At 33.2% G+C, this 16,753-nt stretch overlaps 2 protein-coding genes across 2 annotated transcripts in view; one reads left to right on the top strand and one right to left on the bottom strand.

The window, feature by feature from the left end:
- LOC111054215 (leucine-rich repeats and immunoglobulin-like domains protein 3) overlaps positions 1-9,020 on the top strand; it is a 45,590-nt gene extending 36,570 nt beyond the window's left edge. The window contains exons 13-14 of the mRNA XM_022341193.2: positions 570-845; positions 2,537-9,020. Coding sequence (XP_022196885.1) covers positions 570-845; positions 2,537-2,769 — 509 coding nt within the window. The 3' untranslated portion in view covers positions 2,770-9,020. The remainder of the gene's footprint in view (positions 1-569; positions 846-2,536) is intronic.
- An 829-nt stretch (positions 9,021-9,849) lies between these two features.
- On the bottom strand, positions 9,850-12,706 carry LOC111054212 (craniofacial development protein 2-like). The gene is made up of 2 exons (XM_022341190.1): positions 11,140-12,706; positions 9,850-10,067 (listed from the first exon to the last, which is right to left on the bottom strand). The coding sequence occupies exons 1-2, from the start codon at positions 12,704-12,706 to the stop codon at positions 9,850-9,852; spliced, it is 1,785 nt and encodes a 594-aa protein (XP_022196882.1).
- Positions 12,707-16,753: the final 4,047 nt, after the last annotated feature.

Below are 16,753 nucleotides of genomic sequence, written 5' to 3'. Positions count from 1 at the left end.
ATTGTATTGAGTAAATAACGATGTTTTACTATTTGTATTAAATAATAATAATAATATTCGAGTGACCTGGCTGGCTCAGGTCTGATCAATTTCAGGGCCTCTGACATGACCTAACGACTGCTTTCTAGGCAGCCGGGACCGACGGCTTAACGTGTCCATCCGATACACGGGAGTGGCCTGAGATAAATATCTTGCCCGGGCCGGGATTTGAACCCGGGCCTCTAAATCATAAAGCCAGCATCTGATCCACTCGACTACGGTCACTCCAAAAAATATATTCAATTAAAAATTGTATGAGAGGATTTTTCATGCTTGTCACATTAACTAATACACTATCTAATAAAAATACCTCATTCTTGTATGTAAGTCTACCTGTGGCAGTATTAATAACGTATAATTCTCTGTATTCAAACATTATATCCAAATTGTAGCTTTTGTATGCAGCATACGTTTGGATACTTGAAGCCTTTCAGAGCTTTTTTATACTTATTACAGTAGTTTTAGTAATGTATTCTTTGTTTCTAAACAACACCTAACTAAAGACCTAACTAACTATTGTTTGTTTTCAGCTTACGCAGTCACGGGAAACGATGAAAACTTGACTGGTGTTATAATGATGACGTTTGTATGCTGTGCTGTCGTCACCTCTGCCGTATGGGTTGTAATAATCTATTACACCAGTTTACGTGCCAGACAAAACAGCGAAGCCCCTGTACCAGTGCAAGCTCTCAAGTCTTCAGCCTCTTACCATTCGGATAGTAAATCTGATAATTCTAATTCCAGTAAAGACAGCGGGACTGGCAACTCCACTAACAAGGGAAGCAATGAAGATTTGCTGGCTGCTGGTATGTATACTAAGTATTTCCATCTTTATTTTGTCTTCCTAATTTTGTCACAAAATACAAGAAGTGACACCATAATGTGTACCATAAAGAATCTTATGTATAATATCAACCAATAATAATATCATTATAGTAGACTCATCAGATATAGCATCTTTCAATACGCTTATTTGTAAAACGGAAAAATTAGAACATGCAACTCCTCCACGCAGGCTGATGCCTGTGTGTGGAGAGTAGTCTTGATCTTGACTACACCTAGCAATATTATGATAAATCTGTTTCTTAGCTTTCGAAATTAATTGGAAATTAAGTTACTCGTATAAACTACATTGTTTTTATTACGTTTTAAATGGTATATGAAATAATGAAACTAATAAAATATATTGAACAAAGAAAAATATGAATGGATAGCAAGAAGCTGAATACTGGAACAATGATTTTTAGTCTCTAGCAACGAGAACATGACAATCGCAATCTTTACATCAAATTAGAAATTCATCTACCAAGTATCCAACTAATCAGAATAGAAAAGATTCGCTGCGTTTATTTTGACCTAGGAGAGCGGAGTTAGGACACAACCGGTCCTCTCTCACACTCAACTCTCCAATACAATATAATGCAAATCCAAAAAGTAGGGAAGACCAAGAAAACACTAGGAATCATAAAGCTGGAATATCTACCAACCATAATTAACTTTTTCCATTAGCCAGTAAAGAAAATTCCTCAGGAAGCTGGAAGAACGCTCAAAGTATGCAAAAACATAGTAAAATATTATAAGTATTTCGTTTGTTTTGTTTTTTTTTTGGGGGGGGGATTGTCTCGCTTTTGAAGGAGGAAGGGTGAAGTATTCAAAACACAAAATAACACGTGTTGTAGTCTAGAGCGTTGATATCCTTGAGAGATTTTGATTTAGGGTGTGATATTGAAAACATTTTCTTAGGTAATTGGCTAAATCAAATTTAAGAATTATAGGACCATTCGTTTCCGAAGAAGTTGAGAAACAAAATAACCACTGAGGAATTGAATAATAGAAATCCTTTCAACAGAATCTTCACTCCTATATTCTCTACAAAATTTCAACTATTTTTTGTAAGTCATACTTGAAAAATAAGGAAGAGTGCAAAAGCCATGAATTTTGGGCGTATTTCAGGAGAAATTTTGAAATACTTCCATAGCATGCAGATAGAGACCCAACCATAATATAAAGTGAATTTATGGATTCAGTTGAAATCAAGAAGCTTTTATCCGCCATAAAATCAGAAATAAAAAATTCGCTGTTATGAAATTATAAAAAGTAGCCATCATTGTCATTCCATTGCTTGAGCTGCATCAAAACTAACATTGTTGTTTTTCTAATTTCTCAACATTAAAACTTTTATTTTAGCTCACTTAATTCCATTTCTAAGTAGTTTCAAGTTTCGTAGATGAATAGTAAAAATATTATTGCTAAATGAAAAATCATCATTTGGCGCCCCAAAACCCAGCGCCCGATGCAAATGCCCCCTTGTACTCACTCCCCTGTATCCGGGTAGTCTTTACATGGTGACTTCATATTACAGTGTAATGGGTCCCTTATATGAGTTTTCACTATCCCAACTTAGTAAATAACAGTTAACCGTTTTTAAAGCAACATCGTGAATACTCCTACATTTTTTTTATAATTTTTCTCATTTCTTATGATTTTTTGTATTCAGTGAAGTGTGCTGGAGGCAGTCGACAAGCGGAAGGCGAAGTGGAAGGGGTGGTTGGCGGGGGAGAAGTGAGTCTACCCCTACTGACCCGCGCGCTAGTCATGCCCACTCAAGCATGCTGCAGCAACATGTCGCAGTCCGCAACACGCACCGACCATAATCGATGTTGTCGGCATCATCACAACAACCCCAACTCCTACCTTTGCCTCTACTTGCCTCCTCATCAAGCCAACTGACGGACTGTCACTTTTAATTTTGTACAATATTTGAAAAAAATGTTTACTGATTAACTCAAGGGTAAATTATTGATATCAATACTGATTGATACTAGGCATCTATGAATACAGATCTACACTATCGATAGTGATGAGACTTGATAACTTATCGGTACTGATCGTCACTTTGTAACTTATAGACGTTTAGTTGATGTTTGGATAGTGATACTAAAATCAGACTTGTTACTGTTACTTACTATAGGATTAGAAACAAACAAGCATTATTTTAATATATATTTTTTAAATCAATCAAACTTCTTTTGAGGGTCACCTTTATAGTGATACGTGAACCAAACTTTTCACTTTCACTTCAGTAGTAAATCATTCAAGGATTACTCAAGTCATATTTTTAATCTATTAAAAATATATTTATATCACTTGAAGGTCCTTTATCTATACTACTTATCCCCTCATTCTTCGTTATCACTTCAGCAGTAGAGTAATATAGTACTCGCAGACTACTGCAGCAGTATTATATTATTTTCTACATTTTATTCATTTTTTTTTTTTAATTTTTGGATGTCGCCTGTTATTAATATTAATATTGAATTTACACTTGACACAAATAACACAGTAGTAGAATCTATCATGGACTTATGAAGCAGTATTTTTAATCGTAAACCTTGAATTATTTTTTGATTTCAGGGACTTTTTAATGATCATTTAGTGATATCACCTACTGTATACCACATGTATACAGGGCTACTTGTTTTAGTAATACCATAGAGAAGCAATAGCGTAAGTAGATATCCCATGGTATAGGACATTTATGTCGCAACTTTTACTGTTATCTCAAGCCGATTACTGTTGATTATTGTCGAATTTTACTGTTTTGTTGGGGTGAGAGTGTATGAACGGCACGATATGAGAGACTATCAGTGTCTCACAGCTTCACGGGAAAGAATTACATGAACTAGCGGCTTGAGATAACAGTAAAAGTTGCGACATAAACGCCCTATACCATGGGATATCTACTTACGCTATTGTTTCTCTATGGTAATACTTAACAAGTCTTTGCAGAGCGTAAAATTTCAAGAGATTTCAAAAAATAATTTTTTCATGTCATTTTTTTTCTATTAGATTTTATTCCTCTTGGATATTCAATGTTATCTTGATTTTCGTATTAGAATAATTATTTTGAAACGAAATTATTTTTTATATCCTTGTGTATTACCAATTGATGCAAAGTGTTTTAAAGTTCTATTTGCTTTTCAAAACGGTTTTCAGCTGAAAGGAAATATCTACAATAGTGTGTATTTCAAAAAAGGATTTCAATATTAATTTATCAATTTAAATAGCAATGTATTCATTTTATTTATTAAATATCAATGTAAATATTCCAGTATCAATTTGTTGTAATTGATTTACTTCTTGTGTAATAGTGGAAGAATGACGTCAAATTTATTGTTTCTAGTTACGTTTTTAGAAGGCTTAGATAGCCTTGAAGCATGCTACTTTTAATGTAACTTTTTATTGTTTTTTAATATTTCAACACTTGAGGATCCACGCTTTCGTTTTATTTTTCTGTTTTGACAGCAAAATATTTGATTTCAACGCAACTTTGCACGTTTCTAAAACGTCTGATCATTTCATTCTTATGATAATATTATTATATTATTATTTCTTAATATAGTTGAAATAATTTCAATTTTGTCATTTTCATAACTTTACCAAACTTCCAATCTACCGATCATTTTTAAATCACTAGGTATGTATATTTTTAAACTGTTAAAACTCTTTCAATTTTGTTTTTTAACTCAATAGTGTTTGAACACTACCAATTAATGTTATCACAATTTATCGATTTTATCTACTACTTTCAGCTCAAGAATGCTATTGCATATTTTTTAATTTTGTCAATTTTATCAAAGACAATATGATCATTGTTATTATGATTCACATGATTTTTTTAATACGATTTTATTATTCATTCAAGTTTTATTCTATAGCGATAATTAATATATTCACTTATCGTGAAGTGGTTGGTAATAACCAACTGAAATTTAAATTCAAAACTATATCGAGAAATGTAATCTTTCTTGAAAGTTCTGGATGAACTAAACTAATTAATTAATTGACAAATTAAAAATTAATTGAGTTAATAATCTTGAGTGTATGATTCTGATCTTGATTCAATGTCATTGACTGTTGAATTGATTCTCTGTATGTAGAATATATCACCACAAATTCGTCCAATAATTCCGAAAACTGTGTATTGAAGAAATTTCAATCAATTTGATTGGATGCACTTAATACTAATGTAATTCTGTTGTGTATATTTGCACAAATAATATGTTCAATTATGTGACTATTAGTTTGTATATAGAAGTTTTAGTATATGAGTTGTTGTGATTAGTTAGGTTCTAGAAGATGTGTTAATAAGAGCAACATGTTAGTAAATTATGAGTAGATTGTACATTATGCATAAAATCCCTCGCACACTTATACAATGCTCCCAAACATGAAATTTATAATTGGTGGTACGGGGTTTTTAAAATATAATATTCAGCAACTAACGCTGGATACAGACTGTAGTAATATTATTGTGAGCACAAAAAATATAAACTATTTTCAAAATATACGTATGATTGAATACGTTCCAGCAGTATTTTAAATACAGTAGTGTATGTCTAGTATTGATGCATACAGTTACGTTTCATTTCTTCAGTATTTCATTGACTTTACTTGAGAACTAATCAAGGATTAACTCATTTATTTCAAATAGATTTCGTTTGATTCTTTCTTTATCCTGTTGTGGATTTTTGTTCTTTTGTTTTATCATATACTATATTGAAGTATTCTCTTTTTTTATAATAAAGTATGATTTTTTATCTATAAGTAGTTTTGAATAGTTTATTAGAACCTTTAGAGTTCTAGAAAGCGTAATATGTAAACATGTGAATTCAATTAATCTTTGAATTAATGGCGATTAAATGAAAGGATCATTTATTACGAAAGCCAGTCTATACCATGATACTGTAGCAGCTGGGTTAATTATTTTGTATGATTATTATTATTGGTAACGTTATTTAGTATCTAGTGTTGTGACTTGACTTCTCTTAATTTCAAGGAAGCTTTGTTTTATTATGTTATTCTTCAGTTTATTTTGATTCAGAACATTTTTTAATTCCATTTGGTTTGTAATATCTATAAACATATTCAACTCTTTGGTCTTAAAGATGGAATAATGTGATATAATTTTGTTTTATTCCTGGTTCTGGCAGTTACATTTTATCGTCTAATTTGTATTTTATTACATGAAAACTTCATGAAAATATATCATTTGTTTTCACTTTTATATTAATTAACTGATACATTTTTATTTGTTAATTCCTATATTGACCATAAATATATTATTCATGTATTATGTAATGTAAGAATATTATAATTTGATAATTTCACAGTTCATTAGGACGGAGGTATAGTCTTATAAAACTATTGTTGCAAAACAAAACATCTCTGCAAAGGCACAAGTTTGAGCGCAGGTAAGCTCTACTACTTCATAGAAAGCTAACAAAATTGCTTAGTAATACAATACTTACCATAATAATTTACTGCTGAATTATGTCATGAATTTCATGATGTTTAATGATGAATTATATACACATATATTTACTGCTGTAGTAATACATTGAAATAGTAGTATTCATACAATATAAGTAGCATTGATTCGTAGTTTATTACTCATCAAGTACTCTATTTTGCTCTATATTTGATTGAACATAATTATCAAGAAAGTACAAATTAGTTCTATTTTACATCTAACAAATATTGTATTCTGACGTGATGTTGTTGGGTATGTGTTTTAATAGTTTTAAAGTTCAATTTTAATTGTTCAACTTATTTTGTTTTTAATTTCAGTAGCCCATTTGTAACTGACAATGCAATAATTTCGTTGTTGGGTTTGTGTTTTAATCGTTTTAAAGTTCAACTTTTGTTTTTAATTTCAGTAGTTCATTTGTTATTGACAATGCAATTATTTATTCAATAATTACGTATTCAAATATCGTATTTTGACCTGATGTTGGGTTTGTGTTCTAATAGTTTTAAGGTTCAATTTTACTTGTTCAACTCATTTTATTTTTAATTTCAGTAGTTCATTTGTTATTTACAATGTAATTATTTATTCAATAATTTCGTCCATTTATTACAGTATTGTAAATGTAAAACAAACAATATTCGTATAGAGTTAGTATATGAGGAGTCTCTTAATTTGGAGAAGTTGGATTAATTTTTTTATCAATCCAATATATCGAAATGGTATGTCCCTCGTCTAATTGAAACCTCAAGTCCTTGGAAACTATTAAAAAAGTTAACTATTTATAGTATTCAAATGTATAGGTTTTCAATATTCATGTTTTGCATTCACAAAGATTTTAACATTCTTATATTCTATTATGAATCAATTAATCGTTCTATCTCATTCAAATTCTGTCTATTTTATCTTATTAATCGTACACTTACAATTGCATCATGTTTGAAAGTGATATGAAGAAACTCCTCAGGTAGTAACCTTGAACCCCCCTCCAACTACATTGGTGCTTTCCTCTGTGGAGTTTAGGAGAAAATTGAAATAGGACAGCCATTTTTCATGTTCTTTGTTGGGGAAGAAAATAAAATTATGTCGTAAATAGATAGATTATTTTTAAGATGCAATTTTATGCCTCGAATTGACAATTTATTTTAGGCTCATTGTAGTTAAGATAAGTATTATATCTGTTATTCCATGAATAATTTTTCAATTATTTTTGAACCCAAAATCGGAATTGGTAACTCAGCCTAGTATTAAACATTAATTATATCTTCAACCAATAATAGAATCACTGGGTAAATCAATATTGTATGGGTTTTTATCATCTTTTAATTATTTATTATTGTTACTCACACATTCATGGTTATGTCTTTATTATCAAAATTATTTCAGTTTATTCTACTCGAAGTTTGATTTTAGAACAGATGTCATGCTTTTATCATTTTCAAAATAAAATTTTAAAACAAATCAAAAGTTTTGATTTTTAATGACTCAAGTTTAAACTTATTTTAGATATGCCACCAATTATCATGAGTCGAATGTTCTGTTCACCAACTGCCTCGTTGGAAGGCTGCAAATGCTAAATCCTCGCATTAAATATTATTTGAAGTATTATTTAATTTATTGAAAATACAGTATTCATTCTAAATTTTTTTTAAGCTATAATATGATTTGATTTCAATACATGTTTGTTTTATTTTTGTAGTATGAGAGAAGGATATGGACTACTTGTATCGATTTATTGACTGGAATTATATTTTTCAATATAATATTTTATCTTGGTGTATCCAAATTTAATCATAGTATTATTCTATTATATTATTCATGCAATTTTTATTAGTTCATGATGTTTATCATGCCTGCAAATCGTACAATGGCCTTCACATTCAGTTTGAATTAATTTTATGAAGTATACATTTTGTTAAGATATTTTAATACTCTTATTATTACACAAAGGAACCAAAAGTATTTTGCAGTTGATTACATTCGGCTGTATTCTAAATTATTTTTATATTTTCCACTTATTTAATATTATGGTATTATGAAGTTTGATTTTGCGTTTCTACTTGGATTGATAGCCTACATTAATTTCATCGCAGAAAAACAGCATTTCTACTTGGTTGAAATCCTTTATTTAGATTTAGTTATAGATTTCCCTACAATAATTTATATGATAGCTAAGGGCTGTTGTCAGAGTTCTCGGATCGCACCTGATCAATTCCAGGGCTTCTGACATGACCTTACGACTGTTTTTAGGGAATCCGAGAAAATTTCCCGGTTTGAATTCAATTCGGTTTCAAATTTAAATACGGTATGGATTTCTGAATTATTATCGAAAATTTTTCACTCAGAACCCTTTTTCGATCATAAATTTTACTCTAGAGAAACTTTTAAAAATCGAATATTTCAAAATTGATTGTATTGTTAATGAATAAAGCTTTAATTTTAGTTTATAAGAAAAATTAGTTGAGCTGTTTAAGTAGCCTATTACGTTTTTTATTGTTCAAATAATAGTTAACCCTATTGTACAGCTAATGTATTAGTTTTACATTTTAAAACGACTGAAATTACAGTAATTATTATATTACTTTATTTGGTAGACCAGTAGAAATCGCAGGTTGAGTATGAATAGTTCTTTTGGTTTCTTGTTTTGAATAAAGGTATTTTATTTTGCAAGATATTATTGTACTTTTTCATTCCACACAATCCTCTTCATTATGTAAATTTTATGATTTTCTAATTCTAAAAACACATAAATCATCACAGATCTCTGTAACTTATTTCAAGTGTATTGTACGGTTTTTTCTTGTATTGCACTAACCTCATTAACAAATTAGAATTTCTTGTAATACTGCGTAAGTGCTCCTTGAACAATTATCCAACGTTGTAAGGATTCTCAATTCGAATAAGGAGTGATTTGATTTTCCTTTATTGGAGAAACATATTGCTTAGTTGGAACCTAGTCAGTATATTCAAAATATCCATGATTTTTTTTGTTTCACAAAATATTTTTCCAAGGTAATTTGATAATCAATGTATATTAGTGCTGACTAATATCATGCATGTAATCTACAAAAAGTTCAACTTCACTGGTGTTATTTTTAATGCTAAAGTGGCAACCACTTGCCCAAATTAGTTTTCTTTTTCTCATTTCGAACATTGATTTTTCAAATAATAAATTTCAACTAAGTGAACTATTTTTCAACTGTCTTATTGTTTGACATGTCTGCTTCGTTCAAGCAGTTCTAATAAAGCGAAAGATTGCATCAGCTGTATTACTTGTTAATTTTCTTATTTTGAATCAATAAACCATCACTCATTTCGTTTTACTTGAAAAAAAAACAAATATCTGAACTTGTAGGGCCACTAACAATTATTTATGGCGCAAACGGCTTGTAAATTGACAAGTTACATTACAGTAAAACGTTCTATGTGAAGAATGTCTCCAATTAAAAATACAGTATATACATTACATCAAACAGTATTACTTACTTACTTACTCCTCGGCTCTACAACCCATTGAGGGTCTTGGCCTCCCGCAATATGCCTCTCCATTCGTCCCGATTTTGAGCTTTCCTTCTCCATCCTCTGATACCCATCTGCCTCAAGTCATTCTTCACGTCGTCAATCCAACGCATTCTTGGTCTTCCCCTCAGTCTTCTTCCTCCAGGATTCATTCTGTGGACTTTCTTTGTGCTCCTTGAGTCATCCATGCGCTCCACATGTCCTAACCAACCTAGACGTCTAATTTTTATTTCAACTACAATGTCTGGGTTGTTGTAGAGCTTTCGCAACTCTTAGTTAGTGCGGATCCTCCACTCTCCATCACTATAGGTGGGTCCGTAGATTTTTCGGAGGATCTTTCTTTCCCAGACATTGAGTATGGTCTCGTCCCTCTGAGTAAGTACCCAGGTTTCTGCACCATATAGTAAGGCTGGTCTTATGACAGTGTTGTAAACTTGCACTTTTAGCCTTCTTGAAATAAGTCGGGAATTGATAAAAGTTTTTAAAGCATAATAACATCTATTCCCAGCTGATACTTTAGCTTTGATATCTATTGGGACTTCGTTTTTTTGTGTTATTACAGCTCCCACGTATTTGAATTCCTCAACCTTCTCAAAACTACTGTCTCCAAACACAAAACGTCTTTCATTCCCTTGGGTATTTTTTCTACTATTGTGCATATAATTATTTTGTCTTATTATTATTAATTTTGAGACCTGTTTGCTCAGATCCAGTCTTAAGTTGGTCAAATCCTTCCAGTAGGGCTCTTTTATTTCTTGCTAGTAGGACCACATCATCTGCGTATGCCATGTACTGTAGAGTCCTATCCATGATGGTTCCATTTGGGTTAACTGTCAAACTCCGTATAACCTTTTCCAAACTAATATTGAATAGCATGGCCGATAATACATATCCTTGTCTAAGTCCATTACTTGCCAAGAAACTGTTGGACAGGCTTCTCTGGATCTTCACTCGGTACTTTGTACCTTTCAAAGTCATTCTCACTAATCTTGTAAGTTTGCCAGGTATACCGAATTCAATCATACTTGCTAACAGACTATTCCTTTTCACACTATCAAATGCTTGCTTATAATCTATGTATAATTGGTGCAAATCAATATTATACTCATGGCATTTTTCCAAAATTGTACGGATAGTGAATATATGGTCTGTGCATGATCGGTTTGGTCTAAATCCAGCTTGGTAGTCCCCTAAAATTTCTTCCACATAAGGCATCAACCTTCTACCTATTATCTTGGTTAGGACTTTATAAGCAATATTCAATAAGGAGATACCTCTATAGTTTGAGCAGTCAGTCTTGCTTCCTTTCTTATGGATAGGGCAGATTACCGCCATCCGCCAATCTTCAGGCATTTCTTCTTCTCTCCAAATTTGAACAATTAAACTATGTAAAGCTTTGAGAAGGGGTGGACCACCGGCCTTTATCATTTCTGCAGTTATTGTATCTTCCCCTGGGGCCTTATTATTTTTCAGTGATTCAACGGCTTCCTCTACTTCATGTATCTGAGGGTCTTCAATGAATGGTTCTGGACCTATTTGATTGCATTCCAGTTGTAGATCCTCCTCAGCTATTCCTCCAAGCAATTCATTGAAATATTCTCTCCACCGCTCAATGACTTGTTCTTCCCCTCCTACAAGATTGCCATCACTATCTGTACAAAAATTTGTTCTTGGTTGGAATCCAGCCTTTCCTTCTCGTATTCTCATATACATTTTTCTCACATTCTTTGCCTCAGCAAACGCCATTATCTCTTCCAACTTACTTCTTTCAAAATCTCTTTTCTTTTTTCGGCAGAGCTGTCTGGCATACGCTCTTTTTTCTTGGAATAGGTTTGTTGTTGCTCTTGTTTTTCTGTTCAGCATGTTCATTCTTGCTCGGTTTCTGTCTTCTAGGGCTTGTAAGCATTCCTCATCCATCCATGCGTTTCTGGTTTCTCTTTTCTTATATCCAATGGTCTCCTGGGCGGTCTTTACAATATTTTCTCTAATGCCTCTCCAAATTTCTTCCACTGATGCGTTTTCTGTATTCAGAGGTTCCCTCAGTCGTTCTTCTAGATTTTGCTGATAACTTCTCTTTATATTCTGGTTTTTCATCAGCTTCTCACAGTCAAACCTCAGTTGTTTTTTACCCTTGGTCAATCCAGCATTATTAATTCTTTGCCTATATCTTAATCTGATGATGAAGTGATCTGTGTCACAGTCAGCCCCACGAACACTTCTCACATCCAGGATATCAGAGCATTGACGCCTGTCTATCATAACATGATCTATCTGGTTCTTTGTTGTACCATCTGGTGATGCCCAAGTAATTTTCTGGATGTCTTTATGTTTAAAACATGTACTACTGATAGTCATGTTATTATCGCCTGCAAAGTCGATCATTCTTAGGCCATTTTCATTGCTCTCATCGTGTAGGCTGTAAGGACCAATAGTTGGTCTGTGGCAAGCTTCTTTCCCAAGTTTGGCATTGAAATCGCCCAGTATCAGTTTCACGTCATGCTCAGGAGTATTCTTATATACATTTTCAAGCCTCTCATAGAACTGATCCTTAATATGTTCATCAGATTCATTTGTGGGTGCATGAACACATATTAAACTGATGTTGAAGAATTTTTCCTCAATTCTCATTATGCACATTCTTTCATCTATTGCTTTAAACCCTATAATTCTGTCTTTATAGCATCTGTGCACAACAAACCCTGTTCCAAATGTGTTTTGTTCGTATCCACTGTAGAAAATAGTGTGGTCTCCTAGGTCCATGACTCCTTCTCCTTTACATCTTATTTCTTGAAGGGCCACAATTCCTACTTTATATTTTTCCAGCTCCTGTCTCAGTCTCATAGTGCTACCAGCTCTGTTTAGACTAGTAACATTCCAGGAGGAAATCAACAAATCTCGTCCTTTTTCCTTTCTCTTTGCACCTATCCGTTTCCTTATCAAGTTTTTGCTGCGTTCCAAGTCAATCCGAGTGTTCCTGTCCGTTTCCGAGGCTATATTAGTGGGTTTCGTAACGTAGGTTTTTTTCCGGGGTAGGGTTGTTGGCCCTACGCCCAACCCCCAACCTGGAGGACCAGTCCAGTTTTTGTTTCACGGTGGCTATTTAATTTCACGACTACCCCCCGGCGCTGCTGGCTGCAGGGCCGGTGAGCTTTCCCCAATTCCAATGGGGACGCGCCCGATGGAGGTAACTGGTAATTCCCCACACGGGACATCAAACAGTATACAATTACAATATTCCTTCTAATAAACGATTTTTCAATACACTACTCTAATCAATATCAACGTGTATGGTTTTTGAGATTTGAGCACATTCATACTTATAATGAAACAGCTCTTTTCAATGATTTTTAGGTACCTATAATATCTCTCAGCTATATGCTAGAGCATTGATCATGTAGATATCTATATTATCTATATCTATAGAACCAATTAGGATTTTTTTTTCGAATTCATCATAATTACTCTTCAAGAAACTTTTCTCATGTTGGTTTAGTCATTCCTAGAATACCAAAATCTATTAATCTAATAGATTCATTCCACAAAGCAAACATATTATACTCTAGATTGCCATCTTATCTGAAAAATCATGAAACATTCTCTTAAAATGTTTTTAAACGTTAATCGTGGTAGGGAGGGTAGGTGTTATTGATCTTGTAAAATCCAGCTATATTTTTTGAGTGTATGTTTCAGAACTAAACATTCCCTCTAAATAAATAACGTGTGGGTTACTGTAGTATAACAACATATGTTTTTGAATTTGTTATTACTGTTACTAATAAGTCTCTAAACAAACTCATTCCAATTCGAAACCTGTATATTTCAAGTTATTAAAAACCTTTCTAAAGGTATTGAATACTTATGTCGTGTTTACTCTCATTCCTATTACAATTTTAATAACTTGATATTGTAAAATGAATACGATACTGAAGCCAGACAAGTTTAGTGTTGATCCAAACTTATCAACTGCAAGCAAGGAATGGACACATTGGCACAAAACTTTCCAGAACTTCATTACCAGTATCGCACCACAATCATCAGACTCTGAAAAGCTCAAAACACTTATCAACTTCATCACTCCAGATATTTCTGAGTATATAAGCGAAAGTGGTACGTATAACGATGCTATATCTTCTTTAAGGAGAATCTATGTAAAACCTGTAAATGAAATATTTTCAAGACATAAACTATCTGCACGTCAACAACAGCCTGATGAGACTATTGATCAATATCAGAATGCTGATTCAACATCACATAATTTAGAAAACTGTTTAATAGCTGCTGCTAATGAAAAATTCTATTTTTGTGGTAATCTGAGACATCCTCGGGTCAGCTGCCCAGCTAAAAATACAATTTGTCATAATTGTGGAAAATAGGGGCACTTTGCCAAGGTCTGCAGGTCGAGTAAATAACAAACCAAACAATCAAAAAAATCTAAAGATATTATGAACTCTATTGACCTAGCAGCTTCGCCCGGAGGATTGACAAAGAGTACAGTACAAGCCCTAGTTAATGGAAAAACTGTCTCTGCTTTGATAGATACAGAGAGTTCTCTGAGTTTTATAAACAATTCTACTGCTCTTAACCTAGGTCTTCCTATAAGACCAGGTAGGGGTACTGTATTAATGGCGACTACATCAATCACATCCAATAAAACAGGGCAATGCTTAGTAGATCTTGTCATTCTTGATCACTGTTACAAACAAGCAAATCTTTCGGTCTTACTAGAGCTTTGTGCGGATATAATTGTTGGACATGATATTTTAGTAAACCATGTAAGTATTAAAGTAGTTTATGGTGGAAAAAAGCTGCAGTTAACCGTATGTAGCGTGGCAGCCTCAACTGTAGAACCGGTGTCATTGTTTTCTAATTTAAAACCGGAATGTAAACCAATTGCAATCAAATATCATCGACACAGTACGGATGATTTGAAGTTTATTGAAAATGAAGTTACTTACTTTAATGCTTAAAGATGATGTTATAGAGCCTAGCATTTCTCCATGGAGAGCTCAAGCGTTATAGTGGTTACAAACGAAAATCATAGGAAAAGAATGGTCATTGATTACTCCAAAACTATAAATCGTTTTACATTACTGGATGCTTACCCACTACCAAGAATTGATGATATTGTAAACAAAGTTGCAAATTATGAGTTTTTCAGTACTATCAACTTAAAAAGTGCATACCACCAAATTACGATAAGGAAAGAAGAAAAGTAAGTTACTATACAGCATTTGAGTCATGTGGTCAACTCTACCAGTTTAAACACATTCCGTTTGGGGTCACTAATGGAGTGGCAGTGTTCCAACGTGTAATTGACCAAGTTATACGGTCTGAACATCTACAAGACACTTATATGCTTACCTTGATGATGTTACAATCTGTGGCAAAACACAGGAGCAACACGATATAAACTTGAAAGAGTTTATCAAAGCTGCAAACAAAATACAACCTAACTATCAATAATGAGAAGTCTTCATTTTCATTGAAATCGATCAACTTGTTGGGCTATCTTACAAAACTATCACGCCTGACCACAGCCGATTGGAACCACTGAAAAATTTACCTCCGCCTAGAGACACTGCATCGCTGAGGAGGACTGGATGCTCCAGCATGATTGTTCATATGTTTTCACATTATGCATCACTATAATATACCAGATTATGCCACTCAGACAATTCCTCTTGCGCGTACTGCATTTCCCTTGTCTAAAGCAGGGTTACAATCGTTTGAAACTATAAAAAGTGAAATAATTGGATCTGTAGTAAGCTGCATTGACCCTGAAGCACAATTCATTGTTGAAACTGATGCATCTGAGAGCACCATTGCTGCTACTTTGACTCAATCAAACCGTACAGTTGCATTCTTCTCAAGGATACTTTCACCAGCAGAACAAAGACATTCAAGTGTTGAGAAAGAAGCACAAGCCATTGTAGAAGCACTGCGAAAATGGTGTCACTACTTGGTTGGCAAACATTTCAAGCTAATTACTGATCAGAGGTCGGTAGCTTTTATGTTTGATAACAACCGTCATGGTAAAGTGAAAAATGAAAAGATAATGAGGTGGAAACTGGAACTGTCTTGTTTTCATTACGATATTGAATATAGATAATGAGGTGGAAACTGGAACTGTCTTGTTTTCATTACGATATTGAATATAGACCTGGCAAAGATAATATGGCTGCTGATGCTCTGTCTAGAGTATGTTCTTCAATCCAAAATCAGGAAAATCTATTGGTTGATTTACATGAGTCTCTATGCCACCCAGGCGTAAAACATTTGTACCACTGGGTTTGGAGTAAAAACTTACCCTACTCAATTGATGAAATCAGACGATAACAAACTCCTGCAAAGTGTGTGCTGCTGTCAAGCCCAAATTCTTCAAACACAAAGGGACTCTGATTAAAGCCACTTCTGCATTTGAACGGCTAAATATCGATTTCAAAAGTCCTCTGCCTTCATCAAGTCGAAATCGTTATCTATTGGTAATAGTAGATGAGTTTTCATGGTTCCCTTTTGCTTTCCCATGTCCAGACATGTCATCATCTACAGTTAAATCAAAACTGAAAACCCTGTTTTCTACGTTTGAGGTTCCTAGTTACATACATTCAGACAGATGAACATCATTTATGAGCCAAGACTTGAAAAATTACCTAAACTCGCATGGAATTACAACTAGCAGAACCACTGCTTACAACCCAGCAGGTAATGAACAGGTTGAAAGATATAATGGTATTCTATGGAAAACGATTGAGCTAGCATTGAAATCACTTAATTTAGAAATAAATCAATGGGAGTCAGTTTTAGAAGATGCTCTTAGCTCAACAAGAACATTACTTTGCACAGCCACAAATCAAACTCCTCATGAGCGTATGTTCTTACACCCATGTA

The sequence above is a fragment of the Nilaparvata lugens genome, chromosome X (genome assembly GCF_014356525.2).
Source record: "Nilaparvata lugens isolate BPH chromosome X, ASM1435652v1, whole genome shotgun sequence".
Classification (NCBI taxonomy): domain Eukaryota; kingdom Metazoa; phylum Arthropoda; class Insecta; order Hemiptera; family Delphacidae; genus Nilaparvata; species Nilaparvata lugens.
The sequence above is the reverse complement of the archived record's forward strand: the minus strand, read 5'-3'. Positions and strand labels throughout refer to the sequence as shown.